This window comes from Uranotaenia lowii, chromosome 2 (genome assembly GCF_029784155.1).
Source record: "Uranotaenia lowii strain MFRU-FL chromosome 2, ASM2978415v1, whole genome shotgun sequence".
Taxonomy (NCBI): Eukaryota; Metazoa; Arthropoda; class Insecta; order Diptera; family Culicidae; genus Uranotaenia; species Uranotaenia lowii.
Window position 1 is genome coordinate 271,016,012 of NC_073692.1, and position 25,097 is coordinate 271,041,108.

Here is a 25,097-nt window from a genome sequence, read left to right on the forward strand (position 1 = left end):
ACAGCACATGGTAATAAATGACGACTAGATGTGACACGGATTGATATTTTATCGATCGAATCAAAACCATATAAACGATTTCAAATATTAAAACAATTTTTAATTCGTGTTAATTTAAGTAGTAAATTGTTGTCCAAAAGATATGAATTTGGTAATGATAAATATAAAATAATGACACTTTTTGAACGTTTGAAAATAAGAAATTGGGAAGCTTTACATTCAATTTAGTATAATCCGATACGCCTAGAACGCTGGACACATTAACTGAACGAGAGTCTGTTCTTTGAAAGAGATCAGATAGGATTGAAGTTTTTAAAGGCCGAATGAATTTTTTGATTTTTTGCAAACGTAAGTTGAAGTTATCAACAAAATAATCTACTTTTCTATAACAAAAAGTGAGGATATGAATTTTCCGGAAGAATTTTCAATTAAGAAAGTAAAATAGAGCAAGTGCAAACTTTCAACTTTTACGAAAAGTGTAGACATTAATTCTCCATCTAAAAATTGTTGGGCCCAAAAAAAAACTATCTGATTACATAAACTCAACTCTTTTTTTTTAAATCATTCATCAAAAAACTGTTTACACGTTTACTGTTTGTTTACACACAATTCAAGTACGAACTTAACATGAAAAGTTTGTTTTTGTTTAACATATTTTGGCTACATAGAAGAGACTTTTGATTCACTTTTTTGTTGAAAAGTTTTTTTGTGATTGATATTCCAGGGGCAGCAGATTTTTATGATGAACGTTTAATATGACCTGAAAGTGTTAAAAGTAATATAAATTCATGTAATTTCATTGGTGGAATAAGTGAAAACGCGCCATTTAGCAATGAAACATCTACAATTCAAGAATTTTATCTCCAAAATGGCCAGAAAGGATATCCCGACTGTTGAGTCTGAAGCGGATATTCAAAATTATTATAAAGGTCTTTGTTGATCAAGGTCTTTTGGTTGAACAGCATTCAGTGAAATTGAAGTATCAAGCATTAATTTATTCCGGAGAAAACTTAGTATATATCAATGAAAGTTGATGAAACAGACAAACAAGAACAAGTATTAAATTCATTTTAAAGTCTTTTCACTGACGCATCTGAAAAAGACCTATGTGTTATCACTTGCCCCAATAAATGATACAAATGTATACTTCAATATTTCTTTTTGTCAACATAACTAATATTTTTTTTGAAAATATGATTTTTTTTTTCAGAAAATATGAAAGTTGAACTGTGGTGATATTCGTTTGCATTTGCCCCTATGTTTCATTTTTGAAATGAACTCACGAAACCATCAAAGCCTGAACAGATTATTTCATTTCGATCTATTAAATTTTAAAAAATCTGCTTTCCAATTAAATGTTATTAATCTTAAAAATTTTACATAATCCTAAATGAAATCAAATGAACTAATTTGCATTTTTTGCTTGAATAAAAAAAAAGGGATTTGCAGTATACAAAATCGTCAGATTTAATGCCATGACAAATGCTGTTTGGGAACATTTTAAGTTGAAATGTGTAAAGTCTATAACTTAAGTATCAGGCGAAACTTTTTGTAAATGATTTTGGTGAAAATATGGATTTTAATTCAAACTGCTTTGAAGCATGAGGATGATGAATTAAAAGCTGTTTGAAAATGGTTAGTAAAAAATCTTTTCTTATGTGTTTCAATTATTCAGCTCTTAAAAATACACCATCCAAAGCTAATTGGGAGCTGAAAGCGCTGCGTTAGGCAAAATATTCGGAAAACATTTCAAAAATTTTCCAAAGATTCATAAGCAATATATTCCAATAAATGAGATACTTTTTATTTCGGTTTAAACCTTTTTGTGAACTCGAACAAAACGGAATAAATCACTAAATGGAATATAGCAAATGGAACATACATATTATCAACATACAGTTATTTATGGAACAAGTAACAAAAATTGGATTTTAAAAGACCCGTTGATTTAAAATTCTATGTTTTAATTTAGATAGAATTAAGCGGGACGATTCGAGTTAAGGGAAAGAAGGGAAATGTAAAAAAAAAACTAGGAAAAATTGAAAATGAAACGCCAAGTTTAACATGGTAAGACGAAGTTTACCGGGTCTGCTAGTTTCTATGTAAATTTGAAAACACTTTCAATAAAGTGTCACCAAGCAGAGAAAAATGAATAAGACACATTCCACTGTGACGTGAAATCGCTTTTCCGGACTTTTTTCAGGGTTGCTAGCGAACCGGGAATACCGGGAAATACTTTGGAATTTCATCTCATCACCGGGAAACCGGGAATAAACCGAGAATTTTGGTACATCACCGGGAAAACTGTCATGTTAGAAATTTTTTCACGGAATTTCAAAATTATTTTTCTAAATGTCATTAGTTTTCGGCAGTCTCGATATACATTTGCACGAGGTAACAATTATTTTCGTTCATTGGTTGCAAACAAAGTTTTAGTAGCTTTCCTAACTTATTGCGGACCAAATACTAGATAGGTATCTCGTTTTTTCGCTCCCCGCAAGTTGGCTACAATTCTAACAAGCATATTTCAAATGTTCTAAATTTAATAACGAAACTATAATTGACAAAACTAAACACAAAACGTTTGGTAATATTATGCTACTCCTAAATATAATACCTAGTACGTGTTTATGTTATCTAATATCCGACTACCAGTTTTAGTTTCAGTCGATATACTTATGTTTCATTAAGTTATTTCATACAGTAACCAAATATTTTGGTACACACAAAAAAAAGCATAGTAAAACTACTAAATCCGTGGTTTAAATGAACAACAGGCAACCATGTTTTTGAGTCAAATATGTTTTGTTGTTTATAATACCTTACGCATAGCTATTTTACCATGTGCTCAATTTGGCTGCGCATAGTAAATTCGACTGCGTTTTAGTAAAATTGTCAATGAAATGATGCATTGATTTACTTCGTGCCGAGTAAAATTTATATGTTTCATGATGAAACTAGTATGTGTTATGATAAAGATTAGATGCACGAGGAGCTTGATTTGAATAGTAAAATTACTATGCATGTTTGTTTGTTTATTTGCATGCATGCATTATGAACTAATGTAAAACATTGAAATTCACACTTCCGACACACGTCGGTCAATGTTAGTGTGTTCTCCCGATGCTCTGGAAAGATTTTTTCAAAGTTATGAAACTTGAAAGCAGCTCAAAATATGTTTGTTTACTCGCGGGTTTGATGATTAATGATCCTTCATTAGTACAAACAACAAGAATGTTTACCATGCTAAAAGTATCATACACACTGTTTTTGAGTCAATAATGTTTTCGTCTCAAAAGTACCATGTGCATAGTATTTTGTTGATAGGAATTGGAGCCACAATGTCTAAATTACTATGCGGACGCTAGTTGTAATAGAAATTATGATGAAATTATCATGACCATAGTATTTTCGACAACAAACATTGAGAGTTATCGAAAATTACCAGGTACATAGTAATTTCAATAATATTTCATGCGCGCTTTTACAAAATTGATGTTATACTTTGCGTGGTTGAAAATACTATAACGCAGAAATGGTAAAGTTATCATGACAACGTCTTTGGAATACCAATGCATTTTTTTCCGTGTAGCGTTAGACTTTTTAAGCAGGGTTACATTTTTCTGACGAATGTAATTTCTTTTTCGCCAGAAAAAGATTTTTAATTTAAAAGTTGTTGTTCTTTTGTCGATCTTGTTGTTCTGTTTTTGTTTAAATTGCCCTTAGGAGCGAAGCCTTACATCGCAAATGTTTTGATTTATATTTTTCCAACGTTAAACTTTAGCTTGAAGTTTCCTTGGCTGGAATATATGTCTTATTTTAAAAATTCCGTCGAAATCTAAGATCGCTAGTTCAGCCCTGTCTTATTTACGATTTTCAATATTTTAACGAATCTCAAGTTCAAATGACTAGAACACCACGGAAATTATTTATTGTTTTGTATGAAGAAAGTTTTTTTTCTATAACATGTCTTTGGATTTTTATGAAAAAAAATAACTGCACTAAGAAAATAACTGAATATTTCCCTGCAATCTTATGATTTTAAGTTTTGTAAAAAAAATACCCATTCAAGATGATTTCATATTATATTTCGATGTATTTTCACAACTCTGTACCAATTCTAGAAAAAACTGGAATATTCATAGTGACTCAAAAGAACCTCAAAACAGTGAAAAATTTAAGCTCGAGTCAGCTGAACTGCCAATTTCGTTGGATTTGTTCTAAAAATTTATGAAAACCTATCAACTTAATGCGAAAAGAATACGTGTTAAAAGACGTCGAAGTATTTGTCATGATTTCATACCGGTTAACAAGTTTTAAGCAAACATTGTTAATTTTAGGGCTTTACATTGAATTTTTCTATTCACCTTGATTTTAAATTAAAAAACTAGTATAATGAATACCAAGAAAATCAACATTTTTAGCCGGGAAAAAACCGGGAAAAACTTTGAAATTTCAAAACGAAAAATCGCTAGCAACCCTGTTTTTTGCACTGTTATCATTCTAGAAGTCAACCAATTTACTTGAAAATGAAAAAAAATTATAGCAAACGGTCGCAAATTGAATTTCCTTCAAAATGAATATAATTTGGTAATTTTAAAATTAAAGTTGTTTTTGTTGTGATTAATTACATTTGTGACGTGAATTCACGCTAGAATTAACCATTTCGGACTTTAATACATACATCTTTGATTTCCTGTTCTCTCTGTGGAAATAGAATATCGGTGTCTTCGAATGAGTTGTAAAGAAAATAATTACCCACAATTTGATGTACGGAGCTTCTCGATTGAACAATAACGAACGAAGTTATGCTTAGGGTAAATGTACCCGACCTTGGCACCTAAGGCATGGTTTACCCTTTTTTTCGACATTCCTACCTTCCTGTTGAGTGCACCATATAACATCCTTTGAAGAATTTACATGCTAACTTGCTTAGAGTTCAACAAAAATATGTTTTCTCTATGGAACTTTCATTAATGTGAGTAAAATGTATGCAAATACTCACTGCGGTGCTCCAATTACTTGGCCGCCGTACCAATTGTTTGCCGTTTCGATAATCCGATTCTTGGCCACCAATAATGTGTAATAGATCTTTACCAACAATGCTCAATTGACAGTTAACAGAATCGTTGGCTATTCTGAATATAAGGCCACTGACAGAATGACGTCAGCTGAGCGTAAAGTTCTATGCGACGATGGAACACCTGGCTTCACTCATACAACAAAAAGGCTTTTGAAAACATTGATGAAATTTGGTTGAAAGGGAAGCACAAAATAAGCTTTCATTTCAAAAAGATATGACTTTTAGTTAGTCGAATCACTTATGTTCTCCAACTTATTTCGAAGCTTAAGTTGATAGCAACGGTCTTATCATACAACCCAATTAGTATGAAAACATTTGTGCGTAGTTTTAAATGAAGTTTTAGGGAAAACATCAGCCCAAAAATACCTCTTTAATGAACATGTATTTTTTCCAGCTTCCAACACTGGTGGTGTATTTCGATTGAAGTTGCATGCCAAGAAAAGGAACAAAATTAGTTGTAAATTTTTATTCAAAACCTAAATAAACATTCACTCTTTATTCTTTCTAGTATTTTTTGATTTTTTGCCGAGTTTAACTGGAAGCATGAGTATTTATTGCAAATTTTTCAAATGAATGTCCGCGTTTGAAAGCGCATGTGAATTTAACAGTTGCACTAGAAAGGTGAGTTCATCTGATTTTCATACGGTGATTTCTAACATAATTTCCTCGGATGCAGATCGAAAAAAATTAACTTCTTTATTAAAGTACAAACAATTAAAAAATTCGGTATGCACAGATTTGAAACAAATTATTCTCTTCGCAAAGAAAATATATTCAAATTTTTTTAAGCTCAATTTGGACCTGAAAAACATGAAAAGACATGTTGGCATGCCAAGAAAAGGACCATGCCAAAATAAGGCTCACTTACCCTATTTGAAGTTGTGACGTGAATTCACTCAGTTCAAACAGAACAGGGTAGTTGACTGAATTCACGTCACGAAATATAAAGTTATACTGTGGTTGGAATGGTTGGAATGGTGGAACGGTTCAGTATCCATTCTTTGGAGTCTTCAAAATTTATGTACCTACACTTTCAAAAACGATATTTTGTTGTTCCGACTTTTACAATCATAAATTTTCAGTATCTGCACCTAACTTTTTCCTTATTTTGATTGGCACTTGAATAGCAACATATTGAGGGATCATATGTTGAAATTACTACTGTCTTCATTTAAAGATTCACCAAAAAAAAATTTTTTGTATTTTTATTTGAAAATAATGAACTTATTAAAAAAAATCAACTAAATTATGCTCGATTTGTAGAAATCCGACCACCTGGAGGGTCAAAACAGCTTTCAGAGCACATTTTTTCATATTAAATTTAACAAAAAATCAAATTTTGTGACGTGAATTCACTCATTCGCGCAGTTGTAACTCTGCTAGATTCCAAACAATTTCTATAAATTTTAGGCTTTCAGAATCGTCTTATCATTTTCAAAGAAAATCTCATTTTTTTATTTAAAAAAAGTCAGAGTTTTCTCGTAAAATTAAAAACTTCCCTTTTTTGTGACGTGAATTCACTCATTTGCGACTGTTTTTGTTTGCTTTTCAAACCAACTACATTGGATATAAACAAATTCTTTTTTCTACAAAATGAAGCCGTATATTTTGGCTTCTGAACATACTAAAAATATTTCTAAAAAAAATTATCCATATATTAAAATTAATAATTTTGTAAAAGTTGTCAAAAACACCACTTTTTTCAACAAAGAAACTGATTTTCAAAATCATCTATAACATGTGTAGAAAAACTCTTTTTTCCGTTGGTTTTGTGTGATTTGAATTATCAAAATTATAGACAATTTTGAGATTTTTTTATACGCGAACGGATAAAAATCACTTTTGAGCGGTACAAGCGCGTGGAATGTGTCATAGGACAATATTTTCTGACACATCGATAGAGGAGAATCTAACTATGATTTCATGCTAAAAAATCATACTGAACTCGCTAAGATATGCTTTTTAAGGGTATGTTTTATCACGGTCCATGCGCTCGTTATAACGCACCATTCGTAATATGCTGAAAAAAGAATTAATTTTTCAAAACGTCCAAATTTCATTGAAAATTAACAAAAAATTAAAAACCATTTTTGAGCGTTAATTTAGCCTTAAGAAAAACCTTTCATTTTTGTTTTCATGTGTGTTTGTTTGCTAGGCGAGTTTTGATTATGCAGCGGCGCGTATTCACAACTCAGTTTTGTTTTGTGGCTTTGAATATGGTTTTAAAAAATGAAGTTTTTTAAGCAACTAAATAAATTTGAGTAATTAAAAAACATAAGCAATTGTAGAAAACACTTTTTTCATCGAGTACACTCGTTTTTAACACAAAATGTACGTTGAATACATAGCTAATCAGCGAATAGAGCATATTCCTCTATAACGAACATTGGTAAAAACGAACACACATATATAGGATCTCAGTCAAACTTCATGTTTCATTGAAGAAATTTAAATTTTACTTAAGACTAAAGCGTACATCTTTCATGGTTTTAATGGCTAGCATCGTACTGATGCTAATACCACCAGCCCACAGAAAAGAGTACTATGTGTGTTGAGATCGAGACTCGATCTGATGATCTCTGGCTTAGAAGACTTGTACGCTATCCCCTAGGCCATAGGTCGGCAACCTGCGGCTCGCGAGCCGCATGCGGCTCTTTAGATGTATAACTGCGGCTCTTTAGCTCAATGTGTGAAAATTTTGCAAATCCCCGAAATTTTCTAGAGTAAACGGACGCAACATATGTTTTCCTTCAGTTCGTATAATATTTCCCAGGATTAAAAAAGAAACCAAAAAACTTCTATAGAACAAATTAACAGCATCTTGTCAGTTTGCAATCAAGCTGAGATTTAGAAACCTTCTTCATAAAAGTCTAATATATCATTTAGAAGCCCGGTGAAATTTTTTTTCGCTGGCACGGGAAGTTTTCCGTTGAGTTTTTTTTATGATTTAATCGGAAAAAACAGAGCATTTTTTTAATCGTCAAATATAGTCCTCACTGTTAAAATGATGAAATTGAGTTTGTTTTTCTTGGATTGAATATTTTAAAAATAAATTTGCTTTACCACCGTTCTGATCAATTATGAACATCAGATGATGATTTTAATAATGCTTTGAATACTGATAATATAATGGTTTTTTGCATTACAATTTCTTTCTTAAAACATTTTGTTTTTAAATTTTTCAAATATTGAATTCCATCTCTCCATGTTCCTTTTCAAAACAATGAAAAAAAACCAAGCTCTTCATTCTAATTTGAACATGAGTTCAAGTGAACTTAATTTTCAAGTTCGTTAAAAAATATTTTTGTAAACCGTGAACTGAGCGCCGGTCTAATTTTAGAACTTCATGTACAATATGAATATTTTTAGGTATTTATCCGAAAGAGAAACTCTATTTGGTAAAGAAGCATTTTCTTCCATAAATTAATATATATCTTCTAACAACTTTTATGTCTTTTTTTTAAATTCTCAACCTTATTCCTAATTCTGCAATTATTTTTTAAATATTTTGTCGTTCTAAAAGTTGATTTTGATTTCTAAGTCATTAGAATTTTGATTTTGGTTTGTTCTATGAAGTGATGATCAAAATAACGTCAAAAACCTGAAATTGGAGTTTAAAAAATCGGTTCGTTGAAAAATGAAATACAGCGAAGCAAAGCCAAAGTTAGATGTTTCTTATTATGTTAGATGTATTATTGTTATGGAAGATCCGATATAGCCATCAAAACTTTCATTGGACCCCAGCATATTTCTTCATCATCGGTTGAATCTATTCTTGACGATTCCAAAAATTCAAGATACACTGAAATACAGCAAATCTGTCAAGAATCAAAAGTATTTTAAAAATATTTTTTTGACTGTTTGAAATATTTGAAATTATTTTGTTTTGAAATATTTAAAAATTAGAATGAATTATTCACACAACGAATCTTATATCATTAAAATTAATTAACATTTTCGGCCAGGGGACCGCCAACAAATTCTTATAATGTTTAACATTACTAATTCGCAAGTAAAAACTAAGAATTCATTCAACAAATTAAAATATCTGTTTGAAAAAAAAATAAAATAGAATAAATTCCAAATCCCTAACTGTATAAAAATATAAAATACTAATTTGTGTTTAGAATTCATAGAAACTGTGACAGAAGGATCAATCTGAATCCATGATATATGTCAGGCTCAGAGGTTTAGACATTTTTTTTTAAAGATTTCATTAGTATGGAGAAGAAGCAACTTGGAAGGCTTACGATTTTGAACAGAATTGAGAATTCAATCTTATATTTTCGTTATCGAAAAATATAATTTTAGAAACCATTTTTCTAATTTTATCATAAATCAAAATGAGAACTAGAGAGCTGAATCGGAATGCTTGTAATGAAAAAACTCCAAAAGAAATTTTATAACCACATTTTATAGACCACATCTCGCGACCGATTGTTTAATTTTGTCAAATTTTGACTAATTTTTTTCAATCCATAAAATGAGCATTTATGAATTAAAATTTGTTGGTTTATTTATTCTAAGGCCGGGAAAATATTTATCTATTTATAATGATAGTTTTATGCTTATAACAAACAAATGAACCGCAATGGATTTTAACGAATGTTCAAAACCAAAAAAAAAAATTAAGGCTTATTTGTAGAATTTGAAGAAAAATAATAATGACAAACTCTCGTTTAATTTTTTTATATCAATTTACATCTTGTAGTATGCATTTTTATGATATAAAATTTTCAATGCTTCTTTTTAATATTTCAACAGAACACATCGAAAGTCAATTTTTTATCTGGGAATAGGTGTTAGGAAGAATTGCACCATTAATATGATAAATTTTATCAGGTCACAATGGTAAATCGCCAAAATTTTAACGTTACTAAGCTGTACCCGTTATGAAAATGAATGGATTCAGAAGAAAGAAAATCGCTTCCGTTTGCCAATAAAACAACGAAAATCTGTGGCGTTATGAAAAAGGATAATAAAACTGAGTTAACATCAGGATGCAATGTACCTTAGCGATCACCATTATTTATAGTAAGGATAAAATGAATTGCGGCTCTTTGAAACTTGGACATTTCCTTAATTTGCAATTTTTGGCTCCTCTGCCTCAAAAGGTTGCCGACCGCTGCCCTAGGCCACGGTTGACGGCATGGTGTTACCGAACGAGTAACATTGATTTGATTTTTTTTGAATAAAGTAACTGGTGGGTTGGAGTTAGGTTAAAACATTATAAATAGCTTAGATTAGAAAGACAACGGCGGATTCAAATTCGAACACGTGATGGACTGCGGAAAGTAGGCGAAAATGGAAGAACGCACATGAGTTTGACGGCTTGCGTACGCCTATAAGAGAGCAGCGGTCAGGTGTCAAAGCTATAATAACACTCCATTTTGACACTTGTAAGGCGCACCGCCAGGTTTCAAACCAAGTGTTATCTTGCTCCTGGGTGTTAAAAAAGCGAGCCAGGAGTCAAATATGAATACCGACCAGCTCCTGATTTGGCAGGTGCTAAAGTGTCTAGGGAAAATTTACAAAAAAAAAAGCAACAAACAACAACAAAACCTATCGGTGCGTCACCAGTGGCAAAAATGGAAACAAGTTTAGCACTTGCCGGTCCGCAAATTAGCTGCTGAAGCTAAAATAAGACCTAGAATGTGTCCCGGGTTAACACCTGGGATAGCACTTACCGGTACTGATGCTCTAACGCAGCGCCGCAAGATTCACGCGTTTTGGAAGAACGCAAGCAGAGCCGAGCCGAGGTTTCTTGCTGAGGCGAGACAAATCACCAAGTCTCTTGTTTTCCGGCGGCGAAAGTGGACAGACGTATCCAAACAGCGCTCCACAAAGTATCGATACCACTTCGAATTGCAACGATCCGAACAAGTTCTACGGTTCGACTGTGCCGCGCAAGACGATCAAGAAGCAGCGCAACGCGAGTTATCGAAGAGTGTGTGGAGAGAAGAAACCAAAACCCGAGGTGTGCCAGCCTATTAGCGCAACACCAACAATGGTAACTCTCAACATGGCGCGTTTCGTCGAGAAATTTCTTGTTTTTTTTTTATCGGTCATTCTATTTTGTCAACAAAGTTTGCTTCGTCTGATTCAATGAATATCGGTAAATACAAATACTATTATTTCACCGAGATTTTCATTATTCATATTAGCATTTTAGATTATCGTTCTTAGTGAAATAACTAACAATGGTTTAACTTCGATCGCCTCCAGATGATTCCTTACATTGAAAAATTAAGTGCTAATCTTTTTTGGCATATGAGGCGTTGTGGAATCTTGCAGATGAAGAATTTCCAGCACTGGGTCAGCCGGAAAAAGGTAGTCTGCCATAATGCCACTTATCGAGCTAAAGTTTTATGGCGAACATCGAGGAATATTGCACACATCGAGAGAAGATGTAGGTAATGGCTTTCGCACTCCGCTCATGTGATTGGGCTAAGTTTTGATGCTCGCATTGTTTGATTGCTAACTTAGTTAATTTACAGTTAAAATCTTAAGAAACGTTCTGCATGCTTCAACATTAATTCAATGTTAGTGAAAGTCGTTTTCAACAATCAAATTAACGCATAAGCCCTGTGATGAATAACGTCAAAAATCATTATGGCTTCAAACGATGGAGTGCGAACATCGTGGCTCCAGAGGGTAATTGAAGCTGTTAGAGATAGTTTCAGTTTTTTTCATTTGCGTTCTCATAATTAGCCACTGGATTCCTAAAGCAATTCAACAAGAACTATTCAATGTGAATCTGATGAACTTGAAATATAAGCTGTTACATTTATAGTCGTGGCTCCAGAGAGTGTCACTATTCGTGATTTTCTTTCAATCGTTCAGAAAAAATACAAAACTGCTTATTGACATAAATCTTAGATTTCAATAATCTCAATACACATCAAAAATATTAGAATTAAAAGGAAATAAACCGTTTTTAAAGGTCCTATAAGAGATCCGAAGATGAAAAATATTAATTGCTTAAAATTAAAGCATGGATCATTATAAATGTTGAGGCATCAAAACGGGTCTATCTCGGAGCTATGTAAACGAAATAAGAATTGTTTTGTACTCAAAATGTAGGTTTTTTATTACACTTTAAAGGAAAAAATAATAAAAAAAATTTTTTTTTTTAATATTCCTATGCGGTTTTTATGATATTTGAACTTATTGTCGAATACCATCAGCGGCCATTTCTTCATCTCGGTGGCATCTCGAGTCGTCCTTCCATTCTTATTCATCTTCTTCTTGACAATTGCCCAATATTTTTCGATAGGGCATAATTGAGTGCAGTTGGGTGGGTTTATGTCCTTTTAGACAAAATCCACCCCGTTATCCCGATACCACTGTAGTATCTCTTTGCTGTAGTATACAAAAAACCGTCCACACTTACCCCGGTAGACCTTATATTAATTAAAATTTGTTTGATAATCATTTTTCCACTTTATTTGTTTCTCGGATATATTTCAGTATTTTAATTTTTTCGTCCTCCTCAAGCTTGGCTCTCTCTGAGCGTCAGATAGCACATTAATTTTTTTCGCCTCCGGTTCCTTTGCCTTCTCCTCGCTTCCGTTTTGCAATAGTTTCTTTCAGATTCTTCTTCATTTTTTTTTCTTAAAAGGGCTCGACAGATCTCGAGTAAGAATTGCGAGCATACTACGGTTTCGTTACGGTTATTCCAGTTGCTCAATGAAGCAAATTGAAACTAGTCGAAACCGATCTTAATCGGCAGGACGATCCGTTTCGACCTGGTAGAAATCGGACGAAGTCAATTGGAAGGAGGCTGGTGATCAACTGTCAATATATTTCTACTTGTTTCGACCTATTTCGTCCTAAATTTATGGAACAGACTTTCACTGGGCCAAAACTTCCCGAATTTTCGAAGGAATTCCCGGCTTTGCCCGTTGGATTTCAAATCCCATTTTTTTCGCATTTCCCGAATGGGTGGCCACCCTGATGTTGACAACAACCAACACTTAGGCAGCTGTGTAGGTATCATAACGGAGAATCACTAAATTCATCAAGCATTAATAAGAAATTGTTTTGCCAAATTCTAAAATTCGATATTTATTTGTTCAGTTGAAATCAGGCTTGTAAGTGACAATGAAACTGATAAAAGCAGGCTGTGCGACTGTCAGAGAAAATGTCGATGGTTTACAAGTCTGGTTGAAATATCACGAGGGGGAGATACTAAAAAAATAATCGAAATTTCAACAAATTGTAACAAATTGGAAAAAAAGCTTGCCAGCAATAAACTTGCATACAGTAGACATTGAACAAAATTTAAAAATTAAGTTTTTAGATCGAAATTCGAAGAATTTATCAAACTTTTCAATAAAATACACTAAACTTAAGGCAATGGTAGTGAATTTTGTTAAAAAAAAAATACACTTTCTCATTTTCGCCAAAATTACTTCGTTAAATAATTTAAAGCTAACTACGCTTCTGGTTTTTTTGTATGTATGTATGTATGTATAAAAAACCCACCAGTGGCTGATAGGTCTTTCGACCCGAGGCGGTACGGGAAGTCTCGATCGCATGTTCAAATATTGTTCATGCTTAACTCATCAACAATAATTGCAGTACAACCAAGGGATCCGTTACCACTGGCTTGGGACAGGTTTGAATCATCTCACTCCCTTCCAACTGTTCCAAACAAATAAAGAATTCTGAAAAGGTTCTTAAGTAACCTTCTCATGATTCTAAATTTGTCGAGATACTCCGGCTGGCTTGAACCCACAATCCATTGTACATATCAGTCTTCCGATCGTTTGATGTCCTGTCCAACCCTCCGCTGACCCCATAATAGAGTTAAGCTATTTTGAACATATGAAAAAAAAAACACTTTTTACATCTTACCTCTTTTTTATTTGAAAAGGATACATGTTGAAAGGGATAATTTCCGGGAATATTTAAAAGACAGGAATGGGCAAGCCTGCAGCCAAATCCGCCAGTTGCCAACAATCACTCTTCTTGCACTTACCGGGGGTTGACCAACGTGTGAAAGGGTTTGAGAAACGGCTAGTGACCAACAACACCCACCTTGCGAGCAACAGCAATTGCTCAGCAACATTTGGGACGCGTAAAAGTTCAACGAGTTCCGAAATTGAAGGGTTCGGCACCATTGCCACCCGGTTCACCACGTACGATCTTCGAGCCCCAAGACATCCCGCAGTAGCATTTATTGTTGGCCGACCACCTCTTCGGGTACACACTACACGGTATTTTGGATTTCTTGATTAGTGTCACCCCCTCCGTCAAAGTCGATCCGAGGTTCTTCGTAATTTTGCTCTGCTAGCCAACCAAAAAAGGCCGCATGAGGCACCTCCTCACCAGAATCCCCATGACTTGATCGGGAATTCGAGGGCTGTTGTAGCTAGCCCTTTTGGTCAGCTAATAATAAACTGGCCTGTTGCGAAGCGTTGATGTTACTTTCCGAAGCATTGCTGATACTGATTGCATTGGTTGCCGAGGACACTACTGTCTGCTGTTAACGTCGTGGTAATCGTTCCGAGCGTTCTTGAAAACAGATTGAGAATCTCTAACATTTGAACAAATTTTCAGCACAAATGACAAGAAAAAATGAATTTTTCTCCAGGAGTTAAAATTGGCAGCGAAAAAAAACACACCCGTCCTTCACGGCCGCAGCCTACTAATCCCCAACTACGCTTCTGGTTTTTTTGTGCATACAAATTACATTTCCAAACCTCCCCCACATAATATAGTTATCGCCTGTGTTCACAGTAACTCAGCACCTCATTTTAATTGACCCTGGTAATTGCCTTTTGCCAAGAACGATAGGGAGACATCCAGAAGGGAAACCTTCATTTCGGAACTATTTCGATTTGTTATACTTATGTAGGACTGTTTTTGAAAACTTTTACCACCCTCAATGATGCTCCACTAAACAACAATGCCATCATCATTCATCGGAAGGTGTCAGAAACTGTACATTTCGTGCAGCACCAGTCGAGTTTTGGAACCATGCCCCCGAATTTGGCGGACTAATCTGGCACGTGCGCCCAAAAAAAGCAACACGCTGAAAGTGAACACTTCCGAAAATTCAGCACTAGACAGTGGAGTTGGTGCTTGCAACTGAAATGCTATCTGGTCCGTCTTCCAGAAAACTGCCAACATGCAAGAACAATGCGCCAAATTTTGTGCTAGAAAACAATTTCGTTTGTTCAAAAACTGTCAGTCACTGGCAATGGCTTCAAGGTTAGCTACCAAATAAATATTTTACAATCAATACTCTGCCCCGGTCAGAAAACCCCATTTGTGTAGGGGGTAGGATTCATAAAATACTTTTAAACTTTAATGATTTTGAGAGGAAATTTTTGTTTGAGAAGAAAACACTGCGTTCTGTTTGAGGTTTGTTCATATAAAAATGCATTGTTATTTCTTTGCCTATCCGTTTGCTTCCAGGCATAGCTGTACTATTAATTAAAGTGCCAGTTAAATTTTTGATAGAGCACAAAGATGAATATTGTTTGTTAAATTTTAAGTACAACCTTATGTTTCCTTTAGAAGATTCATCTTCTAATTTATGAAAGGTTGATATGTCTGTATGTTCTCAATGAACTCGGAAACCACTGAACAGACGGGCGTGAAAATTGGCGCGGAGAAGTTTTTGAGGCTGGGAATTATTCTTACGAAGTTTGAAACCCCTCCCCCTCCTTGAAAGGGGGCCACCATACAAATTGAAGAGAAAAATGAGAAAAACCTCGGGTAATTCGTAGAAAAGTTCCAACAAATTTAGCATGTAGATACATCTTCATTGTGTAGGAGGGAAACATATTGCTGAGTAAAGTTATTCGTTTTCATTTATTTCAGGAGCGAAATTGATGAAAAAATGTCTAAATCATGCTAATTACCATTAATCCATCAACATGATTGTGGGATATTGATAATAAAGTGTTGATGTATTGGCCAAATGCGCTATCTTGTAAATTGGCAACCTTCTTCGCTAGTATCAGACGTCTCTCTACATCAGTATGATTCCCCATCTCGCATCGTCGACGTCTTCAGAGTTCTCACTCTCATGTGACCGCCGTTGATCGACGAACGAGCAATGGTCGAACAAGCCACTCGTGTTTCGGCGTTTTCATCAGACGGAAGTAACTTACAGGACAACCAAAATAGGACGTGGTCCCGATTAATAGACAACGGATTAGGAGACGATTCCACAATGATCAACATGAAATTTGTCCACATAATCATCATCAATAAATAAGTCTTAAGGGGGGGGTAGGGTCTATCGGGTATAAAAAAAACACCATTTTCACGATTTTTTTCTAGAGCTATCGTTCAAAAAAATGTATTCAAATTTTTTGCATTATACAAAGCATTGTTAAAAGAACATTTAGTAATTTTTTCGTGGAAAAATTTTGAAAAATGAGCCGGTGACGAGCACTTTCGAGGATGCCTTTTAGAAAACAGGATTTGCGGTGGACACTGTATCTCAGCACAGAATCATCTGAAGTAAAAAAATCAGAGCAAAATATTTTTAATAGATGTTTTCCTGGACCCCAACGTTTTTATTTAACTTAAAAATATTTTTATGAAATTTTTGTGGCTGTTTGAAGTAAAAACTACGATTTTTCACGAACAAATCCGCCATTTTTCACCTGTAAAATCTCCCCAAAGTAAAAAAAAACAAAAAAGAAAAACGTTGGGGTCTGGCATTTTATATGTAGAAAATATGTTCCAAATTTGAAAAGAATCGGATAAGTAGTTTTCAAATGACGATGTCCACGGACTTTAAAAATGTGCTTTCGAGAAAAACGCGTTTAAAGTTTCTGCTTTTGCTTTCTTGCAGTATTAGATAGGAGGAGATAAAGGCCTATTACTTCTACAGTTTTGCTTCAATTGACTTGAAAATTTGACACAACATTCTTGAAATGTTTTACAATAAGAAAATAAAAAAATAAAAAAATCGATTATTTGAAAGTGTTAGACCCTACCCCCCCTTAAGTTAAAATATCTCAAAACTATTTCCTACGTTTAAAACCTATAAATTGAGTTTCTAATTCGGAAAAATTTACATTTTTTTAGAAACTTTCAAATGTAAGTAAAAGTGTTATTTCAAAATCGTAAATATCTATATTTTGAAGGCTCGTAAACACCCTTCCTGATAAAATCTAAGCGTTTAGAAGCAGCAGGTTGATTTTTGTGAGAGTTTAACTTTTTTTCTTTAGTACATGTATAGTTTGGGTGTAGTTTAAGTTGTATTTTGAGGTAAATTTTTGATACTTTTAAAATAAAGACATTTTCCAAGCGTAAACCAGTCTTGGGCAAAAGGCTAGAAACCCTATCAAATGATAAAGTTTTAGGGAAAAAAAAGCTGAATAGTGGGAGGGCCTAAGGAATTGAATGAAGGAAAAATTTCATTTTTTTTGTAGTTAAAATTTTATAAGTAATGTCAAAAAATTTAGCTCCTTAATTTATGCAGCATCATTGTCCTTCTTTCTATTTCAATTGTTGTTCGGCCTTAACACATTAAGGACCGCGATGTAGTATTTTTTTGGACCCCGAAAAAATCTTAACCAGGATCGCAGCAAGCCGTGCTCGAGAACGGTCGTGTTTTTTTTCAACGTCGCGTTTTCTCGTTTATATTTTCGCGAATATCAATTTTGATGAATTTTAGGTGTTTTGGAGATTTCTGTTTAGAAAGATACATATTACAAGTGGTTGAAATGCATCCAAATAATTGAAATAGATGCTTTTTATTTCTAATTTTGGTGTTCTGTTGTGCTTGGCGAATCGTGCGTGAAGAAAATCAATCGGTGGTTATAAAAAAAGGAATTCTATTTCCGGTCGTCGTGATTTTCATAATTGAAATCAAATAAGTTAAGTTTCGGTTGGAGGGATTTTGATGATCTTGTGATTGTGCATCAATCGATTAGGGTAAATGCTCATGTAGATTTCTCCGAGTAGAAGAACGAAAAAAAACAAACTGGAGGTCTGAGCAACATTTACTATCGGCTCGTATTTGTTTTTTGAGAACAGAGTCTAAGGTTAAAGCGAACAATCAATTGGCAGTTGATCTTAGGCGGTTGAAACTGAGGGAACAGTGATGGTGAGAACATTTGAATGCAACCAATTTGAAGATGATCGGAACCAGGAAAAATAGGGAGATAGCACCAGCAGGAACTTTTGGAGTTTGGTGAGATCGTTTCTTTTTAAAATTACTCTTTTAACCCTTATTCGTCCCAGATTTATCCCAATTACCAAACATACAATAGTGTTAAATTTTAGCACAATATCATATGAAGCGTTTGGTAGGGATCTCCACGCTTCATTCCTCCCTTGTTCCTGTATCTTTCGCGGTTTTCATCACATGGTTGGCCTGGCCGTAGTAGAATCTGCAATGCATGATAATATGTAACAGATAATATGCTGAAAAGAAAAATGTAAGAAGAAGAAGAAGAAGAAGAAAAAATCTTAACCAAGAATCACCAAAATTCAGCATTGTATATCTCAGAATTCACTGGACCAAAAGTTACAAATTTAGTATCTTTGAGTATTTTATAGTGTTTCATGATTAATTTTATATCATTTGAGTTTTTTCAGAACTGGCTTGCAATTGATAAACTAGCATTTGTAAATATTATAATGGTAATTGTACCCTTTATGATACAAAAAATCGTTAAAACCATAAAAATAGAGACTTATCAATGTTACCTCAAAGCATCAAGTTCTAAACAAAGACGAAATCAATTTTCAAATCAAATTTAAAGTAGTCTTATAAATTTATTCAACCATGTTTTTTAGGGTCCAGTATTGGTTTTAAAAATATGAAACATGTCACACCCTTAACAGAAAAAAATTTCGCGAAATATTGAAAAAAAAGATCAATCTTACCCCGTTTTACAGTACCATTATTAATACATCTTATACAAATCCACACCGCTTAACCGATCAGCCTGAAATTCGGTACAGAGATGTAGTTGAACCAGGGTCAGGTTTTAGTGATAGATCTGAGCCCCTCCCACCTGATAAAAGGGATTAACCATACAACTTTCTATTTAATTCTCACGAAGCAAAAGTCATGGCACCCATTTTGTCAACCGACTTTTTTCCCCTTGGTGGGTTGTTTTCACCATCACCATGGGCCGGGCATTAGTAGCAACCATTCAGAGTTCACGTGTACGGTTTTTTCGACGTCGTGTTTTTTCCGTCCGTTTTTTCGCGAATAAAAAATTTTGGTGAATTCGATTAAAAATCTAATCAATTTTTAGTTTCAAGTACAAAATAATGGTGAAACATGGTGAAGCTATTAACAACTAAGATGCAGAGAAAAAAAAATCGCAAGTTGTTCGGGAAATTTAGAGTAAAATAGCTGCATTTATTTCAATTAGCGGATCTTCCCGCTAGCTCCGGAAAGACGATCGTTTATTTTGTTTTATGCTATCAACAGAATTCAGTGTTAACGGGATGTAAAAGTGCTTTTTATGCCGTATGTGAGTCTTTAAAAAAACGATGCACGGTTTTTATGAGAGCAAAATTACCGGAAGTGTAGTTTGAATAGATGAGACCATGAAACGAAGAAAATCACAAACTTAGTGTAGTGGAAAATTCCAGCTTTAAAATGTTCATTTAATAAATTTGAATGTATACCGCGAAAAATAAGTTAATTATTAACAATACAAAAATTGATATCTTCAGACGAATTGCTGTAGTGCTTCCACGCAGTCATCGCCAGTGTGTTTTTGACTCTAACTACTGCTATCCTCTGAAGATTTTTTTTTGCAATGCGATCTGCATTCATTATGTAGGATGTAGGTTCACTAAAAGTGTTTCACAGCGTATCTTGTATAGTACGATGTCCATCTACAATTGTCTACAGATTGGTGAGCTCGTTCCTGTTTTCTCTTTTTTTATAAGCTTATATGATTTAGCAATTGTATTTAAATTCTTCATCAATCCTATCTGCCAAGTAGGATTTCCTATAAAACAACCTTTCCCCTTCCTATCTGAAAACAGCATCCTGGGTCGTATGAGTTCTCTGCACCAAAAAAGTTTCTTTAGCTGTTTCAGATTATCCCCACTATGATTACATTGACTTGTCGATGTGTGCATTGTAGTACTACACTGATTTTCAATGGTAACACTTGAAATGAGTTTTGAATCCAGATACTCATTTTGGCATCTTGTATTGTTCTTGATAATTAGTTGTACCGCATGTATCAGCCAATGCAAGATGTGTGTAGTCACCCAATGCTATGCTATGCTATGCTATTCAGAGTTCACGTGTACTGGATAGCAAATCAAAGCTTGCTAAGCATTAAAAATTTGAAAGGGGAAATTTTGGCGGATGTTTTTTTTCCTTCTGCTGTTTAAAGCACGTGGTATCGATACGAAATATTTAGATGCAATAAGAGCAAGTTCACTGGTGTTGGGAAAAAGTGGTAGATATTTTGACGTTTTGAAAATTTTACCGTGCAAAAATGTTTTCAAGATCTTGGGGCGTTGTATTTTTTTACAACACTGTTTCTATTTCAGCCGTATGTGATAGAAATATTGCTATTTTTGCATCACAGCATGCGAAAATACAACACGTGTTGTAAAAAAAACTAGAAGTCCACAGATCTTGAAAATGTTTTTGCATTGCAAAATTTTTAAAATGTGCCATAAGTATCAAAATTTCTACCACTTTTTCCCAACACCAGTGAACCTGCTCTAATGAGCCTACATGTTGGATTGAAAATTACTACAAATCTGTAAGGAATATATCGGTATCGATTTTTGAATACGGCGATTGCGCCAACTGTAAACAAATCCAGATAATCACATAAATGCGTGAAGTGAAGTGAAATTTAATTTTTTAAATAAGGCGAATAGCTTTTTTATGAGTGTGTAATCCCACAGTTCATTCGCCCATTTCCCCTCAAAATTTCGTCGCTAACAAAAAGGCCAATAGTTATTTCGAGATAGAAAAAGGGCATTGAAATTTGTTTTCCAGGACGAGGAGATGCACAAATCAGTATTTATAAAATCGCTGAATGTGCTATTGTGTTAATGTGATCATTTGGACCCGCTTTCAAGCCGAAATTTGCTTGAATATTGCTTCTCTAATGAGTGATCCAAAAGGCGAACAGTCATTTCGCAATTCAAAAGAGCGTTCCAATTTGGCGAATGAATAAAATGGCAGCACCATGTCTGTGGTGAAAGGGCCCACAGTTATATTTATTAATTTTTTGAAGTAATTAGTACGGAAAAGCTATATTTATCGATCAGGAGATGAAATTAAATCAATTTGAAAGCATTTTAGCGACTTATTTAGGAAAACGATTGTACGCAGCTAAATAAGAAATTGATTTTATTTTCTGAAACTTGGAATGTGTTTTTCTCAAAACAAAGGTCTTGGGGTGTATGCCCTTTTCAAAAATCGATACCGATATTGTGTAAAATTGTAGTGGCTTTCAAAGTGCTCTTTACCGCTGCTGGGGGGCTTTGAGGGTCTACAAAAACAAACAGTGAACTGAACTGTGAACAAAGAATTGACTTCTTCTGCTGAGTTCGGAATGAGTGCTGAAAAACACATTTCCATACATTTTCATATTTGTGGAAATCCTTATAGAGAAAGAAAAATTAGTTAGATTCCGAGTTATAAGGCCAAGGCTGCGATTTCAGAGCTTCAATAGCCTTCGAGGAATTGAAACGGGGGATTAGAAATTAATTAGATTATTAAATCTGAGGTTTTGAATTTTATATACTTCAATTTCATTGGCCAAATTCTAATTTTTGAGTTATTATTGATGACCAATGTAGTCGATTCAACCATCCAATTTTGAGAAATTTTTTTGTAAAACTTTTTAGTACTGCGAATTCAAACAAATTATATCTTGGAATTTAACATTGATTACTCTCCAAAATAATTAATGGGATGTTTGTGCCCGAGAATAGAAAAATTGAATTGATGAATTCGGTTCAGAGATGATCTGTTTTCTATAACTTCAAAAAACTATTAGTGAGCTTTCAACATTTAAGGTAAACTAATAATAAAACAGTGTAAATTAAAATAGCGAAAAAATACACACATACAATTGAAAACAAGCAAAGTAAGTTTTTATCATGGTTCAACAAAGTTCAGAAGTCTTTTTAGAAATTTCTAAGTAAATAAAATATGAAAAGTGGGATAATCTCCAACAGAGATTTTCATTAGGTAGGGGATACGGAAGATAAAAAAAACAGTTTCATTATTTGAAGAAAAAATATAGGAACAAATCTATTCAAGCTTCCTAAAAAATGATGGATGTAATTAATGTTTGTCGTGAAAGGATGAATTAGCATTCAAGAGAAATTATTCAAAATTTTTTTCAATCGAAACCTCATAAGAATATTTATCTCAATAATTTGAAAACGATAAACAGAGCGGATAATCTCAATAAAATTTTTAAAAAGACTAACAAAATTTACTTGGCCAAACTTGGGTCAATTTCTTATAATGATGAATTTAAAGCTTCCAAAATTTCGAAAAGTCAAACGATTCATTATGGTTTATAATTTGTGTAAACCCGAGTAAGGCCGAGTAAAATCAGCTGGTATATTTATAAAAATGAATGTTTGTCTGTCTGTCGAGTTCCTACGTCTGTTCAACGCGAAATTTGATTTGTAGACATTTTCAGGACCGGGAATTATTTTTTAATACTTTCAAACCCCTCAAAATTCAAAAATAGGGGGTTCCCTTACAAAATTTTTAAAAAAATGACACAATTCGAACAATTTTCGTTAACTACTGAACCAATCGACATGAAATTTTATGTGTAGTCATTTTCGTGACCGGGAATGGTTTCTATAATACTTTAAAATCCCTCCAAATCCAAAGAAGGGGGGGCTCCCTTCCAAAAATAACAATAATTAGACACAATTCGCACAATTATCAGAAACTACTGAACCGAAATTTGGCGTATAACCCTTATCGAGACCGGGAATAGTCTCTGTACTACTTTCAAACAAATAATAAGAACCCCTCTTCCCCCCCCCCCCTCCTTCGATAAAAAATTACCAGAAATTTTATACAATTCGAACAATTTTCGGAATCTTCTGAACCGATCAACGTGAAATTTTGTGTGTAGCAATTTTCGAGACCGAGAATTGTTTTTATAATAGTTTCAAACCCGTCCAAATCCAAAAAAGGAGGCTCACATACAAAATTAATTTTAAAAAATGACAAAATTTCAACAATCTAGAAGCTAAGATGCCATGAAAAGAAGTTCGCTTTAAATAATGTTGAAATTCAATTTGAAAGGAAGTATATTTAAATTATAATTATTTTATCGCGCCTAACTTTTATTTCCATGGAAGAGGTAGCAAAGCACACCGGGTCAGCTAGTGATAAATAAAAATGTGATATACTTTCTGGACATTCACAAACTACCGCTAGCAACTGCTTGTTCGTTTCCAAAAGTGGATGTGAAACGGAAAACTGAAGTGTTGTAGCGAAACATTGTCTGAGAAACATATTTGAGTTACATAACGAAGTTTCTAGAACTATAAAAGTAATACAAATCAGTCGAGAAATAAGAGACATATTGCGATTTTAAGCGAGGAGTGTTAAATTTACAATCAAGGTCTGATTAGGTAGTTTTTGGTCTGGCTTATCAGGGTGCGTCCTTAAAAAAGTAATGATTCAAAATTAAATATTTCTAGGATTCATTGAGAGTCCCAGAAGTTTTTTTTTATTTGGATGCACCCGAATAAAGTTACAAGCCACCAAACTTCCAATAGTGTCATAATGACACTGAAGAGTGGATTAAGGTTCAATCGAAAATTGGTTGGGAAAGTCAAGTTCCTTAGCCCCTGTAGTTGTTTGCAATCATAAAACTAAGCTTATGCGAATTTTTTAGACCGTCTAGAGGGTAAATTCGTTCATGCATGAAAATAATTTATTTAAACTTTTTTAACAGTTTGAAAATATCCAAACTAGATCCCGTAAACATTTAAAGTACCTAGTCATTTCACGATTTAATAAGTTCATAATTGAGATATCATGTTTACCTTCGCCAGTCCCTTCATCTGGTTCAGATAAGCTTCGCTCTTTTCCTGCTTCCGACGGTAACGCGCCGTAACTTCTTCATCGGTGGTATCCAAATCCCGTGGCCAGCCACCCTCGTTATGCAGAATTCCACTGTTCACCAAATCATTGTGGACCGTCCAAACCGGAGTGTTGAGAATCGAAGCCGTGCTCTGGACCGGCTTATCGATGGGATTGGCTGACTCGAATGTTGCCGCCAATTTCCCATCAGCCGGAACATTTGCCAGCACTTCATTTTCCGTTTGCAACTCGATCGGTTTCCACAGATGTTTGGTATCTGTCATAACCATGTACCGGGTCCAGTTTTGAGTCATTTGACTCGTACTTATATTGGCGTCCACTTTCATGATTCTAATTTTTGTTTAAACAATTGCTGAGACCAAAACACTATGAATAATAATCCAACAACTTCCTCGAAGACACCGACTAAAAGATCAACCGAAATTTTTCACGAGTCAACAACAGATCGTAATTGTAACCACGCACGCAACGCTTCACGAATAACCATTGACCAGACGACAGCAGAATCGTTTCGAAATCACATGTGTGTGTTTTACAAATTCTTTCACAAGCTTTCCACAGACGCGCCCCCTTGTTGAAATAGTTTGATTTGCTGCTCCGCGACTGTTAACATCATACGAACGAACAAAACAAGACCACCCCCGAGCACCGACTCTAATTGAATGAAACGATGAACTTTTCGGTTACACGATTTGAGAGCTGCATTGTTCAATTTCATTCATGATTATTGGGCTGTTAAATCGATTGCACGGAGGGGAAGTGATTTGATTGAATTTTTGTAAAATTTTTACTCTCTGGCTTCCCTTTTTTTGGAGTATTGAGCCTTTGTTTGGACATCGAACGTCATCTGCAGTTATCGCGTGATTCACTGGTGGGAGGAAGGTTTGAGGGAATGATAACATCCTTAACACTTATTCCTTTTTCTTTAATTTTCATTCACAATTTGCAGAATAA

At 34.1% G+C, this 25,097-nt stretch overlaps 1 protein-coding gene across 1 annotated transcript in view; it reads right to left on the bottom strand.

Annotated features, from left to right (window-relative positions):
* LOC129747036 (dynein intermediate chain 3, ciliary-like) overlaps positions 1-24,789 on the bottom strand; it is a 37,763-nt gene extending 12,974 nt beyond the window's left edge. The window contains exon 1 of the mRNA XM_055741050.1: positions 24,086-24,789. Coding sequence (XP_055597025.1) covers positions 24,086-24,469 — 384 coding nt within the window. The 5' untranslated portion in view covers positions 24,470-24,789. The remainder of the gene's footprint in view (positions 1-24,085) is intronic.
* Positions 24,790-25,097: the final 308 nt, after the last annotated feature.